General features: G+C 40.5%; 2 protein-coding genes across 2 annotated transcripts in view; one reads left to right on the top strand and one right to left on the bottom strand.

The window, feature by feature from the left end:
• LOC145450441 (lysM and putative peptidoglycan-binding domain-containing protein 1-like) overlaps window positions 1-19,657 on the bottom strand; it is a 153,049-nt gene that overhangs the window by 42,431 nt on the left and 90,961 nt on the right. The gene's annotated exons all lie outside the window — the stretch shown is intronic.
• Window positions 10,567-18,446, top strand: LOC145450427 (glyoxylate/hydroxypyruvate reductase B-like). The gene is made up of 6 exons (XM_080328954.1): window positions 10,567-10,767; window positions 13,477-13,672; window positions 15,414-15,588; window positions 16,286-16,464; window positions 16,582-16,750; window positions 18,099-18,446. Exons 1-6 carry the CDS (start codon window positions 10,582-10,584, stop codon window positions 18,178-18,180), a joined length of 987 nt encoding a protein of 328 aa, XP_080185080.1. The 5' UTR covers window positions 10,567-10,581; the 3' UTR covers window positions 18,181-18,446.

The following is a 19,657-nucleotide window of genomic DNA, read 5'->3' as shown; positions in this document are numbered from 1 at the left end:
ACTGCCAGACGAAAATAAAATAATAATATCTGCTTCCGTGAGATGAGCACGAATCCAAATTCGCATTTAGACACTGGGCTCATTATTTTCATCGGTGGGTCTCATTTGATAAGTAAGGCTCAAGCTGCGGGCGCTGGACTATTCGACCCTGGTCATTTCGGACAGTGGAATGGACATATCAATGCCGAACGTTTTAGCCAACATGCGGCCGTTATTTTTTTTCAACGTTCTATCGCCGCCAATCATTTTGACAGCGCACTCACCGCACGGAGTCGCACGGTCGCATGTTGACCGAAACGTAACGTCTACCGGTATGTCGTTTCTTCTGTAGCGAGAAAATGTCAAGCGCCGAAATGCCGGTTCATATAATAGTCGCACTCCCGCTGGCTGCACAGTGGACACTCCTAGTCTAAAGCATCCAAACGGTTTCATACGATGTTAAGTTGTCGTTCTTTCATAATTGCTAATACGGTTGGACTCATTTCTGTACATTATGCATATTTGGGGGGGTTCCCACATTATAATTAAGAAATCAGGTTCCAATAAATCGCGCGAAGCGCGGAAAAAAATTCAAGATAATTAAAATCTGCCCCAAAAGACTGTTAGATGTTGATTTACGAAATAAGTATGGGTCGCCGGCGAGCTTTGTACATTTTAAAAACTTCTCTTTCAGTTTTTGCTAAAACATGGTTATAATATGTCGTTTGCGTCAAATCATTTGGCGTGCCATGAAAAATCATCTCGCGTGCCACAAATGGCACGCGTGCCGGGGGTTGCCGACCCCTGGTATAATGTGTATGTTGAAAAAGCCGTGAGCCGACAGAGACATCGATAGATTTCATGTTGTTTGAATCCAATATTGTGGTCGTTTCGATCTCCTGACCGAATACCGATCCTGGTATGACCTCTCGCTATAGCAGTGGTTCCCAACCTGTGGTACGCGTACCACTAGTGGTACGCGAAGGTCTTCCAGGTGGTACGGGAGTAGAGTAGTAGAATTCTGTTTTTGTTGGACCGAAGGGAGTTATTAGTTAAGATGGGGTTGAACACAAAGATTGTTCTCCCATTAACTTCAGGCTTACCGTGGCCTCCTCATACTCGACGCTAGCTTATCACGCTATTCCCCAGCTGCTAATTTTCCCTTCTACGTGAGAGTGCGAGCAAGGATTTTCATCTCTGATGACTAGCAAGTCGAAGAAACGAAACCGACTTGTTGAGCCCATGCAGGACTTCCGATGCGCTGTGAGCAAACATATGCAACGCATCGACCAGCTATTGCAGTGTTTCTCAAACTTGGGGGCGTGAAAGCATCTAAAGGAGGGTGCGAAGCTGCGCCCAACTGAAAATTTGTTTCGCGCTTCGCGCGATTTACCTCCAGTTCATTGTTTTTGCTCTGTGTATAGTCCTAATTGCATATTGAAGAATTCTCTTATCAACTGTCATAACCTTCCATGCCATCAAATTATTCGTTGGGTTTGCTAGCATTCTGGTTGCATTTTGTGATATGACGATACGGCGGCATGAAAATTTTCACTATAATAAACGGGGGCGTTTCTAAAATAGTTTGAGAACCGCTGAGCTAGTGGAAAATAAGCGAATGCAGCCATCGCATTGAAACAATTGAGGTTTGTTGTTTGCTGTTATTTCAATATTATTATGTTGTTCTTCTTGTGACTGGTGGTGAAAAACAACTCCATGCACCCCATTAACCCTGGCTGATAATGCCTAGTTTAAGAGTATTTGCTATTACGCCTCGCATACGTCATTATGACGTCATAAACGATGGAAACATTTTTGACCGCCTTCAGCGGTGGTACGCGAGCACTGCATAAACCTCGAAATGGTACGTGGGTGAAAAAAGGTTGGGAACCACTGCGCTATAGGTATAGACAAGCTGCATTTCGCAAGAAATCGTTAATCATTTCATGCGCAGTCATTCGTGATGCATTGTGGGGCAATATTCATAACTGTGGAAGTTTCGTTACTGTTTTCTTTAATCATGCCATACTTTACAATCAGCTTGTGTCGATTGCGAATAACATGCTAAATATATAATTATGTCGTTTATGAGTTGACTTTTGTTCGATAAAAGCTGCGGTGGTTGTGTCCACAGTTCGAGAAGCAGAAAATTTTCAGCTTCTCCAACTTGGATTGAAATTGAAATTATAGTTGCAGTTATTTTTTCGAAATTAGATTAGAATTGCGGAATCTTCGAAAAGTTGGAAATTAAACCAAGCAGAGTTCATCCTCAAGCAAGAGAATGTCAAATGTCTTAACTGCAAGCTTGGCTCGTTTCGCACTATACATTTCTGCTGCAGCATTTTCAGGAAATCAGATTAGAATTTAATTAGAGCATAGGAACATTTCACCAATTTGATAGAATTACACTACCGGCGTTTCGCTCTTATTCGTCTAATTATCCAGTTGTCCAGGTCTAGCTGTGTTGTCAGGATGTGAGAATTGTTTTTGAAGTACACGGCTTTCATCGTTATTCTTCGAATAAGAACTGTGCATTAGGGTTGTTCAAAAAAAACTTTTTTTTCCAAATCTCACTCGCCTAGTGACTATATCGTCAGGTTGCCCAAGAAAACGATGCACACCAAATTTGACTCAATTACAACCAGTAAAGGCTGTGCAATCTTGAATTGAAATTTTTAAATTATTAATAAAAATAAAAAAATAAAAATTCTCAAATTTTTCTGTCAACCCCATGAAATTGTTGAGCTGTCTTCAAAGACGACGCAAAACAAATTTGAGTCAATTCCGACTGGTAGAAGCGGAACTATTTGAGTTTTTCGTTGATAATCCCCGGATCAAGGATAATCCGAGAATTATCAACGAAAAACTCGAATAACTCCGCTTCTACTAGTCGGAATTGACTCAAATTTGTTTTTCATCGTCTTTGAAGACAGCTCAACAATTTCATGGGGTTGACAGAAAAATTTGAGAATTTTTATTTTTTTATTTTTATTAATAATTTAAAAATTTCAATTCAAGATTGCACGGCCTTTACTGGTTGGAATTGAGTCAAATTTGGTGTGCATCGTTTTCTTGGACATCCTTACGATTTAGTCACTAGGCGAGTGAGATTTGGAAAAAAAAGTTTATTTTGAACAACCCTACTGTGCATGCATCAGTCCTGATGAGCTGTAAAACCAAATATAACAATTCGCGCCTGTAAAACGTCACGTTATCGGTGTCGACATGCTGTTACATTGGTTATTACTACGTTCTCAGCCAGGTATGTGAAATACCAGGTTGTCGCCAAATCGCCGTTTGAACGTCGATGAACTACCTAATCAATATATGGTGTATTTGATTTGTCAAAATGTTTAGAGGCGAAACGTTGTGATGTGTCAGTGGGAAACGAGCTATGGCAACTCGCATCCTTTGAGGTGATCGATTCCAATTCACTCAAGTCGGTTAATGTGGTTAGTGGGAGCAGCTATCAGCCAAACCGACACGAGAAATGAGAAAATACGAGGTACCATCAATAGGCTTCGATTCGAATAAAATATGGCGAATGAATTTCGAATCTGTTCGCATTGTAAATTCCTAAACTTGGATGAAACAAGCAGTGACGTGCGGTGAGGTTCATGGTTGGTGAGGCATTTACTCTTTTGAGTCAGATTTCCAAATATATATCTATATTCTATATAGCCAAAATCGTAGCCAATTCAGTTACAGACTTCTTTCTTACTACACAAGCAGGCTGCGGAAGAAGGTACTATACATATCCAGAATTGAAGGTATAGGTGTGGAGCGGATGGAAATACACAACACATATATCATATCAGGAAGGGAATGTTTTTGCTCTGCACTACATGTTGGCCGTCGTAACTAAGAAACACTATTCATAATGCACCGACGGTTTGCGAAGTCGATATAGCGCATTGTATAACTATAGTAACTACGCAGGGATTGTCGGATTCTTAACATGTAGGTGAGGCAAATCTATCTGTGCCTCACCTGGTCACTGAACGTAACAATGCCGAATTTTACAATCGGTGGCGATATTGAGGGGTTATTGTCTCTGGCGTACGACTGTTTCAAGCAGACAAGAATAAATGCACAAAACAGATATGATTAGATATGGAAAATTGGGCTCGATATGAAGTTTGTACATTTGACAAATCAAAATTGCTGCGGTCATGTCATGCCCTCAATCAATATCCCACGCGAATTTGTATTACCCGACATATCGCGTGCCTTCAAGGCTGATTGATCACAGAGAAGAGCAGACACGGCAGCGCTTGTGTGATAATCCAGTTTCAAAATCTCCATTGTCTTCCTAATCACCGGTGAGAAATGAACTCCTTTGGCAGTGATGTTCACGTTTACAAATTCGAATTACAAACATAGCCACCCATGACATTGCGTTTGTTAGGTAGCGTGCAGGCACTGCCGTTAAAATGTAGGCTTGGGGCGAACCGATATATTACAGGTGACGAATTAGGAAATTGAGAAGTAAGGTTGATCAAATTATATGAGTTGACAAATTTCCCCGCTGCTGAGGTTATTATCCCGGTTTGTCTGAGCTATAATTAAACCGCGGGTGGCTTCCGCTGCCAGTAATACTATCGAGGGATTGCTATATCCCCGCGAGCGCTACACCATAAGCGTGGAAATGCGTTTGGTATCCATAAGAGATGAGCGGATTTGGAATTTCTATGTCCTAATCCAATCCAAATCCAAAACTTCAAATCCTAATCCATAGCATTTGTATATTTAAATCCGTGTCCAATCCTAATCCGATTCTAACTTGAAATTCAATAAAAATGCTAATTTATGTGAGGGAGGATTTGGAAATTTTTCTTTCACAACCAACCATGCTCTTGATTTAAGATAACTGAGCTTAGCATAGGTCTGCACCTCTCATATTCATTGGCACGGAGTGTACCATAGTGTAGTGTACCATAAGTACAGTAATAACTAGGGATGGTGTGAACGCGAGGTTCACGTTCGCGTTCTGTGTGTGAACTTCGGAGATTTAAAGGTTCACGTTCACAAACGAACCTTGGTAGGTTCTGCACTGTGAACCTTTTTCATAAATATGACAATTTTCATGACATTGTAGCATCTTTGGTTGAAATTCTTTGCCTTTCAACTTCGGACCACTCTATGCATGGCGCTGGCGGCATAAAATATCAACACTAACCGAGCATGCACCTTGCCAATCTCAAAAAGTTACTTGCTTTGTTACAAACGTTTGTTCGAAATATTCAGCTCTCCGTTTGAGAATATTTAGTGACTATCTGCTGTGAGCTTGACCCGCAATCACACAATATCAAGAACGAAATACACCACATGTATAGGAAATCGGGGAATGATACTTAATCAACCAATCCATGAAATTGATATCGTTGTCTGATGCAGAAAATGTTGCAGGCGTACGGGGTCAATCTTGAATTCATATGTTAATTGGATCATAAAAACCAAATCCGTGCGCTTGGGGTGTTTGCTACTGCTGTTTAACTTGTTAATGGGGTAATATCGGTAGCAAGTATAGAAACCCCAAACCCGTTTTACACTCTGCTCAATAACAGCGTAGCAATACCCAGACGATGAATACATTGTCCGGTCTGGCCTAGACCGCTATGGCGCAAGCTTGTATTTCCTTGCAAGTCCTCGTCAAAATTGTTGGCAAAGCGACGGAAGATATTGATTTTATGGGATTATTATATCATTTGATTGCCCCAGTTGATGCATTTAGTGACGATCAAAACATCAATCTGTACTTCAGCATTGTGGCATTATGTGGCCGGAGTCGTCGCAGGGCACGTGTACATTAATATAGGCTATCACTTCACTGAAAGGTAGGGTTGGAATTAGTAATATGACGTCACGTGACGTCACGAGGTTCAGGTTCGTGTGAACGCGAACCTTTTTGTTCTGTCCTAACACCCCAGAAATGATGTCCGAACACGCCCTAGACACGATGTCCGAATGGCAACACATTACGAACACAGCCTAGGCACGTTATCCGAGTTTCAAAACTGTCCAGTGTCCAAACGCACCCAAGACATGATGTCCCGAACACACCCCAGACACGATGTCCGAGGGGCAAAACAGTCCGAACTCACCCCAGATACGATGTCCGAATGGCAACACAGTCCGAACACACCCCAGACATGTTGCCCGCACACACCCCAGACTCGATGTCCGAACACGCCCTACTAGTACTGCATTTCCATGTACAAATGAAGTGTGCTCTTAAAACTGCAATTTCATCACTTTACAGTTTCAAAACCAAAATCAAACAGCTATGAAGGAATTCTCCTTGAAGCAAACTTTCATTTAAGATCGTTTTTTCCAAAATATTTTAATATGTTTTTGAGCAATCCGCTGTCTAAATCGTATAACGCCTGACTGATTTTAGATTTCCCCCTCAATTTAACCTTTGACCCTAACCTCCAGGGTATTAAATTTCACTTGGAACTATAGACGATCAGACAAGCTTCAGATTATTATTATTAATTTTGAAAATGGGACATTGTGGCGCTTCTCACCTTATCGGTCTGGTGCGCCACGACAGAAATGTCGTATTACCTGTCGCAAATCGTGTACCTAAAAGAAAATTTGTTCAAATCAAAACATTGCTGGCCAGAACGAACTCGACGAGAGGCGAGAGAAGTTCTGGTCATGCGAGAAGGTTATATGTGGTGAACTCAACTTTCAAGTTCAAGCAGAAATCAATCAAATATATGCTCGGTGCCAATCGTATTTTGGGCATGCGAGGAGGAAGTGATCCAAGCTTCAGATAAATCCAAGTGCCGTATCTCAACTGTCGTCCAACATCTAGCTACACCTTCTTGAATATTTCATTGATAAAACCCGAGATGTGCAGACCCGAAATGAGCAGAAAATTGTCAATTTTCAAAGTGACGTAACTTTTGACCCCAAAGTCCAATTTTCATAAAATAAAGTTCATCCTGTTTGGAATAAGCTCATCTCTGCGTGTACCAAATTTCAGGAGATTTGAAGAGGTAGTGATGTGAACACCGTTTGTCTGTGTATGGAATGGCCCAATATTGATTGAAACAACGCAAACAGGAAACCAAAAACCCAAAGATCAAGCCCAGCCCTTATCTGAAGTAATTAAAAGCCAACTTGAACTTAGCATGTAGTATATTTCCATGAACGTTTCACCTCAACTATTGATTCGGGGGTGAGAGGGTAAGGCCGTCCTATTTTAAGTAAAAAGTACTGATCCGGTTCCTACCCGACTCCGGACGTATCAGAAAAAGTACTGATCCGTCTCCGAAACGGCTCTGGCCAAAAAAAGATAAAATCCGCGGATATCCAATCCGATGTAGTAGCCCACTCAAAGGAGTCCGTGCGGATACGGAAATTTGCTTTATGAGTACTGCTGTTCAGGAGATCTTAACTTCTATTGTGATTTTAGCGCGCGTGTTCTACATATGTGCCAACCAGAGTTGGATCAATTGTAATTTGTAATTGTAATTGAATGTAATTAATTACATTTTTAAATGTAATTGTAATGTAATTGTAATTGAAGCATTTTTATTTTGTGTAATTGTAATTGTAATTGTAATTTGACAAAAATTTTGCTCAATTACAATTTCAATTACATTAAATTGCTATTGAGACCTGACAAGCACAACATAAAACAATTGACTTATAATCAGGCCGTGTTATTTTTGGCATTTCAGGAGCCAGATGCCAAAACTGCCAAAAATAAAAATTTGAAAATGCCAAAAATAAGCAATTTTTGGCATATGCCAAAAATAACACGGCCTGCCAAATAGTGCATTTCGTTCATGGTGTTGTGTTAACAGGACCGCGTTACAAGCGAGAAGAGCGTTTGTGAAAGGCAGGTTTCTTAATCTGGGTCCAGCCCACCCATTAGGGGTGAAAGCATGGTGTCCTAAAGGGTGTGGGCACAGCGAGATTGAACGGCTGACTGCATTTGGTTTACGTCATACTTTCCATTTGTCCAAAGGCAATTTTACGACCATTTTGACCGGCTTGTCGAGCGCTAAATTTGATAAAACGGGTATCAATGAGAAGCTGCCGCAGTACTCATTATTAAAATATAAATTATATTCTGCTCATGGAACTGGAACTCCCAAAATCAACCACGATTTTTGCATTGTGATCGAGTTGAACATTGTGACGCAACCAACTGTCTGGCTATTTCTGAGCTGCACAGTCTCGTTTTGCCAGACAGTTGCGTCAATGTTCTGAAACAAGCTAACCTTCCCAGGACTCTTCCATGGGAGTTGGTAATATTAAAGCCACCTGAAGTGAAAAAATGTCCTCCGAAAATATATCGGTAGACTGAAGGAGAAATGATAGTCGGGCTACTAAATAGAATGTGTTGAAAGACAACACAGGAAACTCCTGGAAAAGGATCAGGAAGAGAATTATCTCCGCGATGAGATCGATGGCACTGGCGAAGTGATCTCTTTTCATGATGCTTGGAAGCCGGTTCGGCCCTTCAAAGATTTTGAAGCTCTGAAAACCTTTTGTGGATGACTGGCAACATTCTTTCCCTCAGTGGCTACTGTTGAAGCCGATATTTCCCAGATTCGCTGGGCGAGAAATGAATTTAGGAGAAACTTAGCTGACCTGAGTTTGGAATTCACTGCTACAGTGCAAACGATTTAAGTCTATTCAACAGCTGTGACAATCAGCTGTCAAGCGTGTTTGTTAGGCTTTTCTTTTTTTTGGCACCGATTCCGATGGATACTGCACATTTTGTGGTTTCGTTTGATATAATTAACCAATGAAATCGTTAGGTTTTTTCTTCTCGTATTGTTTGTTGGCACTGATTATACGTGGATGCTGCACATTTTGTGGTGTCTTTTGACAAACTAGCCCAAATAAAGCGCTTTTGTGACTAATTCGAGGCTGCAACTGTCTATTTAGAGGACGATGCCAAAACTGCCAAAAATAAAAATCGAAAAATGCCAAAAATAAGTTATTTTTGGCAGTTTTGGCATATGCCAAATATAACACGGCCTGCTTATAATGCATTCTCTTACGAACGACAAGGAATTTGGTGGATCCATTCGCGAAGGCCATTGACCGCGCCCTTGCGGGCGAAGTTTATTTTTATTTTCACCGCTATGCTGGCCTCGGCTGCCATTCCATACAATTTTTAAATTACTAACCAACCGATGGATTCGCAACACGTCGCTCACGATTGAATACGCCGAGAAGCGAACTGCTGAGCCGGCTAAAAGCGGCAGAATTGATAGTCCCAAAGCTGGCGATCCAAGAGTCGAAATTTGATATGTATGGTCCTAATCGAAAGCTAGTGTCGCACTGATTCCGCAATAAAAGTATTTTTCCAGGCAATGGTACCATCCCAAAATAGTTGTGAAAGTCTGGGAATCGGCATTGTTCTGAACAATCGCTATGGGCGTAACTGGTAATTGTTGTAGTCATGCTGCTGCAGCGCTCTCACTTTTCAGAACAGTCGGCCTTAAACGGCTATTTTGGAGCAGTTACATTGCCCTGACGAGATTTTATTTTGTATTTTCGGAATTAGTACATCAATAGCTTACGATGAAGACCAGATGCATCAAATTTGGACGCATGGATCGCCAGCTCTATGACTATAAAGTTTGCTGGTTTTAGCCGACTTTTCAGTACGTTTGTCGGTGCATTCATCCGTGACTCACATATTGCGCATCTATCCGTGGGTTGGCAATCTACAATACGATTTCAGATCACGATGATGCATCGTTATTTCGTCTGGCTAACTAACCAGACCACTGGATATTATATAATGTCTTATCTGACAAAGCACGGTTTTGTTTTTACTCCTCATCCTAATTCCTACGTCCCTCGATAAAAATAATATTGTTTCTTTAATTACATACTATATACGCAAATCCAACACATGCATATATTATAATACTTTTTCAACGACATACTGCACCCTATCCTCAATCCTAACCCATAGGAAATTAGGTAAATAACATTTTACATTTCCAATTACGTGAGCTATAATTACCTAGCACACAAAACACGCTTACATTACGTCACAGTGACATCTTACATAGAATACTATGTACGCACATCAACGCAATTATTACTACACAATCTGAACTAGACTTGAATTGTTGTTAAATACGACGCTACGGTTGTCAAGGACCACGGTTGAATTTATGACTATTCAATTACATGTTCAACAGCAGCAATTGTAATTGTAATTGTGATGTAATTGATGTATGCAGGGAGTAATTGTAATTGTAATTGTAATGTAATTGATGCATGCAAGGAGTAATTGTAATTGTAATTTGATATTTTTAGCATGGAGTAATTGTAATTGTAATGTAATTGAAACATTCATGAAAGTAATTGTAATTGTAATTGTAATTGAACTGAAATAATGTAATTGATCCAACTCTGGTGCCAACTGAGTATAGTGCACTGCATACCACATGACTTTTGGAATGGAATTGGAACAGCATATACTGCTTCCTTTGATATTACAGTACTGATGACTCGTGTCGTATTTGTCTCGCATGTATATCCTTTAATTATTTATTATTGTTCAATAGCATTGTTATTTTTACTACAGGGTATACACTATACCTATATAGTGAGATGACTGACGAGACACCAAAACCTAGAATCCTCACGGGATCCCTAGATCCTAAATATCCATCTTTATCTTCGGATTATGTTAATATTCTTGAAAAGCATTTTGTGATCGTTTATCGTAAGGATTTTGAAAAGGACCCATCAAAGTTCCAAGATATCGCAGCCATTTTGTGGAGATTCGGGCCAAAGGTAAATTTACTGGCTGTCCTAGTATTAGCAGGACGAGAACGTGCTGCAGCAAGCCGACATTTAACACACAGTCGCAGGCTGACTTCATTGAAGGATAAGGCTTTTATGCGTGCCATCCGTATACGCCTTGATGATCTCTGCTTCTTTGAGATCAGAGTATGATTTTCTTCGCATGAAGGAGACATATACTGGCCCTAAAATAGCACTACGAGCAACTATATGTTAGTGATGCTGAGCTCCCGATCCGCTGTTTCAGCGCTTCAGGAATCTGGATTTATCGCCTTTTCCGCGTATTAGGATTCATTTTCGCGTTTCAGGGTTACCCGTACTATCATGTCGCAGTGTTGGGGATGACTCGACTTTTTTCATATGACTTGACTTGACTCGAGTCACTTTGCAAAAATGACTTGACTTGACTTGACTTGACTCGACGTTTCAAAAATGTTTGGTTGACTCGTGACTCAGAGCAAAATTTACGAGTAAATTTCAAGTCATCAAGTACCGATGTCGTTAAAATGGCTGATATTGCACATATTACGATTGTTCGCTATACGCAGGTGTGGCATTGAGAGTGAGCAATCACTCAATGATTGTGCGTTTTGCTGAACCTCCATAGTTCTATCTAGGGTTGTATTTAAAACAAAATTAATTTACAACAAACATGTTCGAAACAAGGCCCTTGTTTAAAACATGTTTTTTATTGTTTTTTTTTAAAGCCACGACGTCACGAATATTTAATTGTGACGCCATAGTGGATTGAGATTGACAATTGAAAATTTAAGATAAATATTGCTCTTTTGACGAAAATGTACTATAACTGTTGAACCGCCTATATTGAGGGTTCCAACCATCCCATATCGATATACGTCGACTAAATCGAGTGGTGATTGTCCGTATAGGCTCATACAACATGTTTTTTGGAAAGTGTTTACAGAATTACGGCATAATTTTACATCTGAAAAAAACAACTTATTTTTTTTAAAAGGCCTTTTCTTAAAACACTGTTTAAAACATGATTTAAACAAAGTGTGTAAACAACCATTTGTTGCAAATGCAGCCCTAGTTCTATCACAAATAAACTGACCGCAAACGAAGTGATCGGAGCTTACAGTTTACGTCGTCGTAAACTAGTAGTAAAGTAATCTAACGGCAAAGTATCTATCGCTATTCTATAGACTGCTCATTGCGGTCGGCACTCACCTTCACCAAACATCTTGTAAGATTTAAATAGAATTTAAATAGAGTTTTAAAGTTTATATTTCTCGTCAACCATCGGCGCAGGCTTAAATGCTATCTCATGGATGTGTATAGGTGGACTTATTCGTTTCGACTCTCTGAGGTTTCGCATTCTATTCTCCACTTTGGCAGACTGAGGCTATACAGTTACTTATGTGTAGTTTATACGTAGTGAGCGATTCGACGCCTATTTGCATGTTTATTTAACTCTATATTCGTCCCTCGATTCAAAATAGACGGCAACTTTCTACAGCTATCCAAATGCAATGACGTATTTATGCCTCGTACTTCGAAAAATCAACTTGAAATGAATTGCAACTTGACACGTGACTTGACTCCAGTCACTTCCAAAAATCGAGTGACTTGACTTGTCTATAGTCATCTTCGAAAATCGATTGACTTGACTTGAGTCAAAATGTGCAATGACTCGAAATGACTCGTGACTCGAAGGTAGAGACTTGATCCCAACACTGTTATGTCAATAATGCAGCTCCACGATATTGCTGTGTTGCATCCAAAATTACACATGGTACTTCGCATCAACCAAGTTTTGATATGTCCCAAGTATTGCATGCTCCAACAATGCTTGCTATTTGGTCCCACAATGACCTACCTTCGAACACTTGGCTGAAGTCCTAGACCAGTTGTTCTCAACCGGGGGTCTGCGAAGCATTTTTAGGGGGTCCGCGCAACCTCCAAATTTGCAAAATGGTTGATAAGCTGATTTGTATTTCTTTTTTTAATTAAAGAAATCTCCGATACAGTTTCGCTGCACACTGCTAAAACTTCTTGAGTCACATAAACAGAATGGCCGCCTGAGATGAAATATTCCACTGTGCAAATTCATTTTCAAATTGCCGAACTGCCAAGCCTACTTGTACGAACATGTTGCGGTTTAGAGATGTTTTGCACTGGTTTTGGAAAAAATGTTTTGAAAAATCTATTTTCTCTTGTGATATACATAACCGCTATTCCGGAATAACGTGACTAGGCTGAATGTTTTATGTTCATTAGACATCTGTTTCACAATTTCGGTGCCATATATGTTGCAAGTTGCAACCATACCCAAAGGTGTCGTCAGAAGCGTCACGCGTTATTATTACATTTGCCGTCACCAATATTTGTGGAATGGGATTTTCGGCACTCCTTAATTCATATCAAATCGACGGCGTGGATTTTTAAGACTCGGCCGCGTATATCAAAAAATGCACCTACAGAATTCGCTTTGAAATACTAAAAGTCTTTCCAATTTCTACATACGCGTACACAGCATGATGTGATTTCCAAGAAAAGTCATTTTGTTACTGTTTATCACAAGCCTACAGTTCATATTTGCACAATACAGATTGAGAATGCACAAACATTGAGCTAAATTTGAACTAAAACTGGAGGGGTCCGTGGTGGTTCAAGGGGGTCCGCGAAGATGAAAAGGTTGAGAGCCACTGTCCTAGACGCATGTATTTGACATTTTAGATTGATGAAGAACTTCTTAACAAGCTACCAAATCTCAAACTCGTCGCAACTGTCAGTGTTGGATACGATCATATCAACACTGCCCTGATCAGAAATCGAGGAATTAAACTATCTCACACTCCAAATGTTATGAACGACGCCATTGCAGAACTGGGTTTGACTCTTATGATTGTAGCAGCTCGCCACGTTGTAAGATGTGAGTTTGCAGTAGTACACTTTGTGTTATAGTATCAGAATAGGATTACCATAATTTTGCGGCCCAGAATACGGACACTCTGTGTCAAGTTGACGTCACACAAGCAATGCTTTGCCTATGCGTAACGTGTACATTATACATTGTATGTCGGAGTGGATGTTTGAACAATGAACATAGTGTCGTGAATTCACTAGGCTATTGGTTCCTCCTTGATTTGACCTCTCGGCATCTCTAGGTATTCTCATTTGGTCTTCAACAGACTTCATGTTGCTATACTTTTCGATTGCTCTCCCTGCTTTATAATTAAGTTCATCGAATATACGCTCTTATCGTTTCAGCATAGTGTCCTATGTCGTGTCGACACAAGGAAATCTCACGCCTCAGTGAAATTGAATCACGTCACAATTTCCATTTGACTACAGGCAATTTGACCGCCATTTTTGACGGGCTTTCCAAGCATAAATTTGGTAAAACTGGTATCAATCGAAAGCGGACTCTGCACTGATTACGAAAATATAAATTTTATTCCGCTCGTGGCCCTGGAACTCCCACAATCAGCCTCGAATTTTTCGTTGTTATGGAGATTGGCATTGGGACGCAACAATGCTGTCTGGCGAAACGAGAGAGGAGCTCAAGACCAAAAGAGCCAGACAGCATTGTTGCGTCCCAATGAATAGACTTACGGTTGCATTTAAAACAAACGGTGTTTTAAAACACTTTGTTTAAAACGTGTTTTAAACAGTGTTTTAAACAAATGCATTTTTTAAGGGGACTAGCGACCCAAAAAAATCAAAATTTTTGATTTTTTTTCTGGTAAGAAATATTAATATTGTATATCTGCTGTCACCTCATGGCCATTTTTTACCCAAACAATAACTAATAACTGTAAAATTTCGATTTTATTTTCCTTTGATAATTGGGGGGGGGGGGGGTGTTTTTCAAGTTCCAACCAAATGATCGCATGTTTCGTCCGATGACTCTATAAAATATATGGTTGCACTGTCCTAGTACTTCCTAAAGAAGGCGTTAGATCGGAAAAAGGGCTTCACAATATCGAGATTTTCCATTCCCCGTGTCGGTGCATTTTCTGTCCTTGAAATACAAAAAAAATTCACAATCTGCAGGGTAGAACGAAAATTTTTGGTTTTTTGTTTATAGCATAGCGACATCTAGCAACTGTGAAAATTTCATGGTGATGTGGGTAGCCGCATCCGAAATTTAGGTTTTTGGGTTGCTAGTCCCCTTAAACATTTTTTTTTCAAACGTTGTCTAATTATACCATGTATAAATACGTCCGAAAACCCATGTGGTATGAGCCTACGGACGACTTACACCCAAAATAGTCGACGTATACGATGTGGGGTGACTGGAACCTGGAAACCCCGAAATCGTCGTCGGTTAAACAGTTTTTGCACGTAAGATATGGATCATTGGTACGGAATGGGTGTTCTGATGATAATGACCGTCAACAGTAAAAATGCTGCATAACGATGTAGTTCTGGTTCAAGATATTTTTGCTCTGTTTATGACAGTGATCGGAAGCCCTACCCAACATTTTCAATTGTCAATGTCAATCCAATGTGACGTCACAATTAAATATTCGCGACGTCATGGCTAAACATGTGTGTTTTAAATTGATTTTTGTTTTACATGCAACTCTGTATATTGAAGTTCTGTACCTTTATAATATTATTTTCAATTCTTAATACGCGTAATACCTACGAAATCATGTCAATTACAGTCATAGAGGAGTACAAAAATGGTGCGTATCCAAAAATGACACCGGCGTATGATGTGACGCCACAGTTCAGCGGTTCTACACTAGGAATCATTGGAATGGGTAGAATCGGTTACACTCTGGCAACGCGAGCAAAGGCATTTCGAGTCAACATCCTGTATCATAACAGAACAAGAAGGTAGGCGATGCCATTGACAACACTATCGTGTGTGCTCTATAGAGCAGTGGTTCTCAAAACTTTTGTAGACATACCCCCCTATATGATAGTGAAAAATTTCGCGCGCCCCTTATCTTCATATCACAAAATGCAACCAGAATGCTAGCAATCCCAAAGGAAAATTTGATGGCATGGAAGCTACTGACAGTAGATGAGAGAATACTCAAATATGAAATTCGGGTTACAGACAGGGAAATAACCATGAAATGGAGGTAAATCGTGCGAAGCTAGATGAAGGGTCGGAATGTTGGCAGTATGTGAAATTTGTCATGATTCAAATTTTTCCAAGTCGGGTAGTATTGCAATCTTCGCTGGACGGGAATTGTTGTTCGGAAATATAAACGATTAATGATGTAAAGTCGGGATCGCTGTAAAATTATTGTGACTGGATAAGAATTTACGTCATTATTTGTAGTCATGTCAAGTCACGACATTATATTGAACGGACCGAAAGAAGGTCAATATGATGAGTTTTGGTCGAGTCACACCGACATTTGCACGGCTCCGCATCTGCGAATGGTGGTAAAATCACAATAATACAAAATTCAATGAATGACTAATGCTGATTGAATATGAGCCTTCATGTCCGCAATTATCGACGTATTGCATCATTCTTTTTTGTGGTTTATTTGTCATTGTTTCCAAAACTTTCTGCCAGATCAGCGGCAGACGAAAAGGCGATCGGTGCTACCTATTTTCGGAATCTTAACGAGATGCTTCCACATTGCGACTTTGTGATGGTCTTGGTGAACCTTACTCCAGAAACAACACATATAATGGGAGCCGAACAATTCAAACTTATGAAGAAATCCGCCATATTGGCAAATTGTTCGAGAGGTAACCATAGATAACTCCGGCAACACAGACCTCATAAAGTCCCCATTTGCCATGTCAAGAAATATGGACACGTACCAACAATTCGTTACCGTAACCATTTCTGTTAATGATTTTCAGGACAAGTTGTGGACCAGGAGGCCTTGGTCAGAGCACTGAAGGTTGGTGAAATAGGAGGTGCCGCTCTTGACGTCACGACGCCAGAGCCTCTGCCGAATAATCACGAGCTTTTCAAGATGTCGAATGTGATTCTGACACCTCATATCTCGTCACAAACGAGAGAAACTAGGTAATGTAGCTTATTGTCTGTCTTACGAGAATTATTATTTTCATAATAGCCTGTCAGTTCTGTATAGTTTTACTTTGATATGAGCAGGGTTGTAACCAAGTCACAACACTCCGAGTCACAAGTCAATCTCACTTTTATAGTTTTGACTCGAGTCAAGTCGAGTCATTTTCAATTCAACACCGAGTCAAGTCCGAGTCCAAGTCATCGAGAAGAGGGTCGAGTCCGAGTCATGGTATTATGACTCGAGTCCGAGTACAAGTCATTGTGTTGACTGCTCAGTTTCCAGTTGAAGGCTTTTATAATATACTAATTTCCCTCACTTTTAGCAGTTTCTGGTCGCATTTTCAAGTACCAGTACCAATAGACGAGATCCCAATATGCTGATTACTTTACTATTCTTCGAATTACAATGAAATTTCGGTCTTGGCCGTCTGAGTCTCGAGTCATATGACTTGGTTCGAGTCATGCGCAATGACTCGAGTCCAAGTCGAGTCAATACACAAATTGACTCGAGTCGAGTCATTTCCATATTTTGAGAAAATGACTCGAGTCAAGTCGAGTCATCAGAAAATCGTGACTCGAGTCGGACTCGAGCGCAATGGTATAATCCGCGGCTGCAACACCAATGGGTGGCGGGTTTGGGTCTGACCGAGCTCGACTTCAGAATTCCTGTACTTGAGTGTTGGAGGTTTATCTAGGCTCCTCCTCGCCACCTCGTCCGCATAAGCGGTGTCTTACAAAAAGCCTAGAAGTGGGCCGTGCTATAACTCGGCAGTTACCGAATGACAATGAAGAATATCGGCCTGGTGTAAATGACCATAGTTGTCGACAAACACCATGAATACGCATCCGATGCCCTTGTCAGCTTCAGATAAGTAGTTGTTGAGATTCCTAACTTGTAACGATAAATATGACAAAACTAAAATGTTTGGCACGCCAATTGAAAATATTTTGATATATTGACATATTTTGGCGCACTGCATACGAAAGGATCAGTTCAGTCATCATTTCAAACCACCACAAAGCTGCGATCGAGTGAAAAGCTAGGAAGGTGTCGAAACGACTTTGAGTAGTCTTCAAATTAGATACCCGTACTTGGGCCTATGCGATGTAAAAAGGAGGCGTGCACAATGGACACTGAATGAAAAGTATAGGAAGATAATTTAAAAGGACAAACGACAAAATGGAGGTGGCATGTAACGGTAGGTAAGATCCATATGCCAGGTCGTGGTCCGGTTTAAGTAGCCGGCGAGATACTGTTCCACAATTTTATTTTACTCATCCTGACGACAGGTGCGGCACTTGCCTTCTATGACCGCACGCCACTGGTAATTCATTTGTATTTCAGAAACGCTCAAATGCAGCTTGCCGTGGACAACATCCTTGCTGCTCTTGATGGTAGAGAATTGCCATCGGAAATACCTCATTGACGACAAATTTGTCATCACCATAATTGTCTCCCGAAATTCATGCACAATTCATTATGTCAATCATGCTAAATCCGCGAACGCCGTGCCACAAATGGTAATTTTACCGATTGTCGTAACACAAAACTTTCCATATCATGGTGGAATTTGAGGACATGAATACATTTTACCGTTTTGCAATTTACTATACACCGTGATCACGTACAACCAGCTGCCAATGAAATACATACTACCCATATCTCACTGCTAAATAAATATGCCTTCCAAAGCGTTGGTCGTTGTGCAAAGGGAGCCAGAATAGTGTCAACAGAACGTGGGAACGGTTTTTGCAAGATGCAGACACAGTCTATCCCAGTGATTCACTCTTGAGACTACGGGTATAAAGTAAAATGTTCTTGTCAATAAGGCTACTCCGGTATAGAGACGAATAAACAGAGTTGTGCCACGCTTCATTACCTAGGGGCATATTTATGGCGAAATTGTATATTTGACGAAACTAATTTTTGCAAATGTAGGCCTATCTCTCATTGCTGTTTCCCAATTTTCGCTCTACTTGTAATTTTGCATAGCGCAGCTCAGGAACGTAAGTTACCAAACAACGAGGAGCAGCAACAGCAACAACTTTATCAAGTAAATGAATAGCATTTAGATCTAATCTTAAGTGTTTGAGACCTCTGCTATAGAGTATAGACCAGTGGTTCTCAACCTGGGGGGCGCGAAGAAGCGGTCAACTGGAAAAAAATTTTGCGTTTTGCGCGATTTACCTCCAATTCACGCGTGTTTCTCTCTATATAGACCGAATTTCATATTTTTTAATTCTCTCATCAACAGTCATAACCTTCCATGCCATCAAACAATCTGTTGGGGTTGCTAGCATCCCGGTTGGATTTTGTGATATGACGATAAGGGGGGCGCGAAATTTTTCACTATCATAAAGGGGGGCGTGTCTAAAAAAAGGTTGGGAGCCACTGGTATAGACAAAGACAGTGATGCTGGAAGTGGTAGTAGGTTGCGAGCAATATGTCAAACTTATATGTTGCGCTGTCATATTAAGCACTCTTTGTCTTGCCAATTGCCGACCGGGTCTTATGATCCACGATCCACTCGATCGTCCGGATGTGTTCCGCTTCATTTGCAAAGTGTATTCTTGTTGCTGCGCTGCAACCTGCAAGTACCGTAACATAAGGAGTTTAGTCGGTTGTGGAACATGATGGTTTGCTTTGCGTAGGTGCGAGGGAAATGCAGGGAATTGATGTCAGCGATAATAATAATTAGGGCTTGCGATCGGAACTATCCGGTTCTATCTGTTGATTATATCAATATTTCCATGAACTATTCTAAAGAGACTCTTGGAGGTATACTGTACATCAATATACAATTGAATAGTATGTGCAAGTGCATACTCAAATAAACCGGAATATTTTCGGCTGGCACTCGTCAGAGGTAATAGACAGTAGCTAGTAGAATTGAAAAGAACATT

This window comes from Botryllus schlosseri, chromosome 11 (genome assembly GCF_051294905.1).
Source record: "Botryllus schlosseri isolate E-star chromosome 11, Bs_hap1, whole genome shotgun sequence".
Classification (NCBI taxonomy): domain Eukaryota; kingdom Metazoa; phylum Chordata; class Ascidiacea; order Stolidobranchia; family Styelidae; genus Botryllus; species Botryllus schlosseri.
This window is presented reverse-complemented; position numbering and strand designations above follow the sequence as displayed.

Excerpts from the sequence above, each read along its gene's own strand:
- LOC145450427 (XM_080328954.1), top strand. The coding sequence starts at position 10,582 with ATGACTGACGAGACACCAAAACCTAGAATCCTCACGGGATCCCTAGAT. Across the intron at positions 10,768-13,476 it reads TGTGGAGATTCGGGCCAAAG|ATTGATGAAGAACTTCTTAA; the intron begins GTAAATTTACTG and ends TTGACATTTTAG. Across the intron at positions 13,673-15,413 it reads AGCTCGCCACGTTGTAAGAT|TCATAGAGGAGTACAAAAAT; the intron begins GTGAGTTTGCAG and ends TGTCAATTACAG.